This window comes from Pediculus humanus, genomic scaffold (assembly GCF_000006295.1).
Source record: "Pediculus humanus corporis 1103172107480 genomic scaffold, whole genome shotgun sequence".
In the NCBI taxonomy this organism is placed as follows: Eukaryota; Metazoa; Arthropoda; class Insecta; order Psocodea; family Pediculidae; genus Pediculus; species Pediculus humanus.
In genome coordinates this window covers 163519-164979 of record NW_002987097.1, presented here as the reverse complement: position 1 = coordinate 164979, position 1461 = coordinate 163519, and the positions used below count along the sequence as shown (strand labels likewise).

Genomic DNA, 1461 nt, shown 5'->3' with positions numbered 1-1461 from the left:
ACTGTTTAAAAATCAAATCGCGTACTGGCAATTTAAGCACTTTAACGTTTTACAATTTAAACATAAACGTCTAAATTAAAATTTTTTTTTATTTTATTTCGTCACGAACGTTACACTGATGATGATGATAAAAAAAAAAAAAAACGTTACTTATTCCCCTTAGATTTAAATGATAAAATATCTATTAAGTAATCAATACTTCATTATTCATTGTGAGGTTCTTCTTTTACATTCAGTAATTGTTTTTGACACATTCATTTATATCAATAAATGTATTCAAAAGTTAAAAGAAAAAAAAAAAAAAAAAAGGTTTAATTAAACTTTTGAAAATTTACTAAAGTTGAAAATAATCGAAAAAAAAATTTATCGTTAAAAATATTTTCGAAACTAATTAAATTTTTCGAATTTGATTTGTTTAGTTTATATAATTGTATTTTTACAGCATTACACTAATTTAAGTAGAGAGTAAGGTAAATTTTAAAAAAATTAAACTATTGTAGTCTTTTTACAATGTAGATATATTAATAATATATTAAATTATATTTTTTATAATCGGTAGAGTAGGTACAATGGTAATTGTTGCATAAACATAAACTTGTGACTATAATCATTAAAACTTATTCGTAAATAACTTATTAAAAAAATTTTTTTCAGTTTGTGAAGTTTAAAGTTTTAAGTTTTTATTTCCGTTTTGTGAGCGGCTCCGTAACCATCCCAGGAAAATATTTTCAAAGTGTTTTCCGACAGCAACCAAGGATTCGTTCCGTCGTCGAAATGCATCGGACACTGATCTCCTGAAAAAAGTAACGGAAAAACGTGAAGGTGGGGGGAGGGGAAATTCGTACACGTGTGCGTCAACGTTTTAATTAATTTCCCTTACTTTCTCTTTCGTATTCTTGCATTTCGATGGCAACGGCAGCACCCTCGGTGTAATTCCATGACGTCACATCCTGTTTAAGATGGCAATAAGTTCCGATGGATTCCGACATTAAAACTCTATTTAAATCCGCTCTTTGATAGACCCAACATCTGTACTTGCTGAAAGCATCCAATTCGTCGTAGGTTATCAAATAAGATTTTAAATTTTCTTTCCAAAATCCGATGCATTTTAATTTGTAATCGGGATCACCTGATTAAAAAATAAATACGGAAGTTTAGCGTGATGCTGGGAGGGGGGAGGAGGGCGGGCGGGGAAGTACTTTGTGAAAAATTAATTTATTAACTGTAAATATCGACGGGAGCTCCCAAATGATCGACGCTCAAACAAAATGTTACATCAATGGCCATTTCTTTTTGATCCGTATCGCAAACTGATAAATCCGATATCTTTTCTTTACAATAAAGATTTGGACGTGGAGAATCCGTTACACCGCCTAATATTCGCGTTTCGAATGGTACGTCACCTCTTTGTGTAAAATTAAATTTACCAGCAACTGGACATCTGATCGGAACTGGATTTTT

At 30.9% G+C, this 1461-nt stretch overlaps 2 protein-coding genes across 2 annotated transcripts in view; both read right to left on the bottom strand.

Annotated features, from left to right (window-relative positions):
* Phum_PHUM135330 (uncharacterized protein) overlaps positions 1-258 on the bottom strand; it is a gene marked incomplete at both ends in the record, with an annotated part of 3563 nt that extends 3305 nt beyond the window's left edge. The window contains one exon of the mRNA XM_002424495.1: positions 231-258. Coding sequence (XP_002424540.1) covers positions 231-258 — 28 coding nt within the window. The remainder of the gene's footprint in view (positions 1-230) is intronic.
* Positions 259-672: 414 nt separating this feature from the next.
* The window catches only part of Phum_PHUM135320 (uncharacterized protein), a gene marked incomplete at both ends in the record, with an annotated part of 947 nt that continues 158 nt past the window's right edge, over positions 673-1461 (bottom strand). Inside the window, 3 exons of the mRNA XM_002424494.1 lie at positions 673-794; positions 881-1129; positions 1224-1441. Coding sequence (XP_002424539.1) covers positions 673-794; positions 881-1129; positions 1224-1441 — 589 coding nt within the window. The remainder of the gene's footprint in view (positions 795-880; positions 1130-1223; positions 1442-1461) is intronic.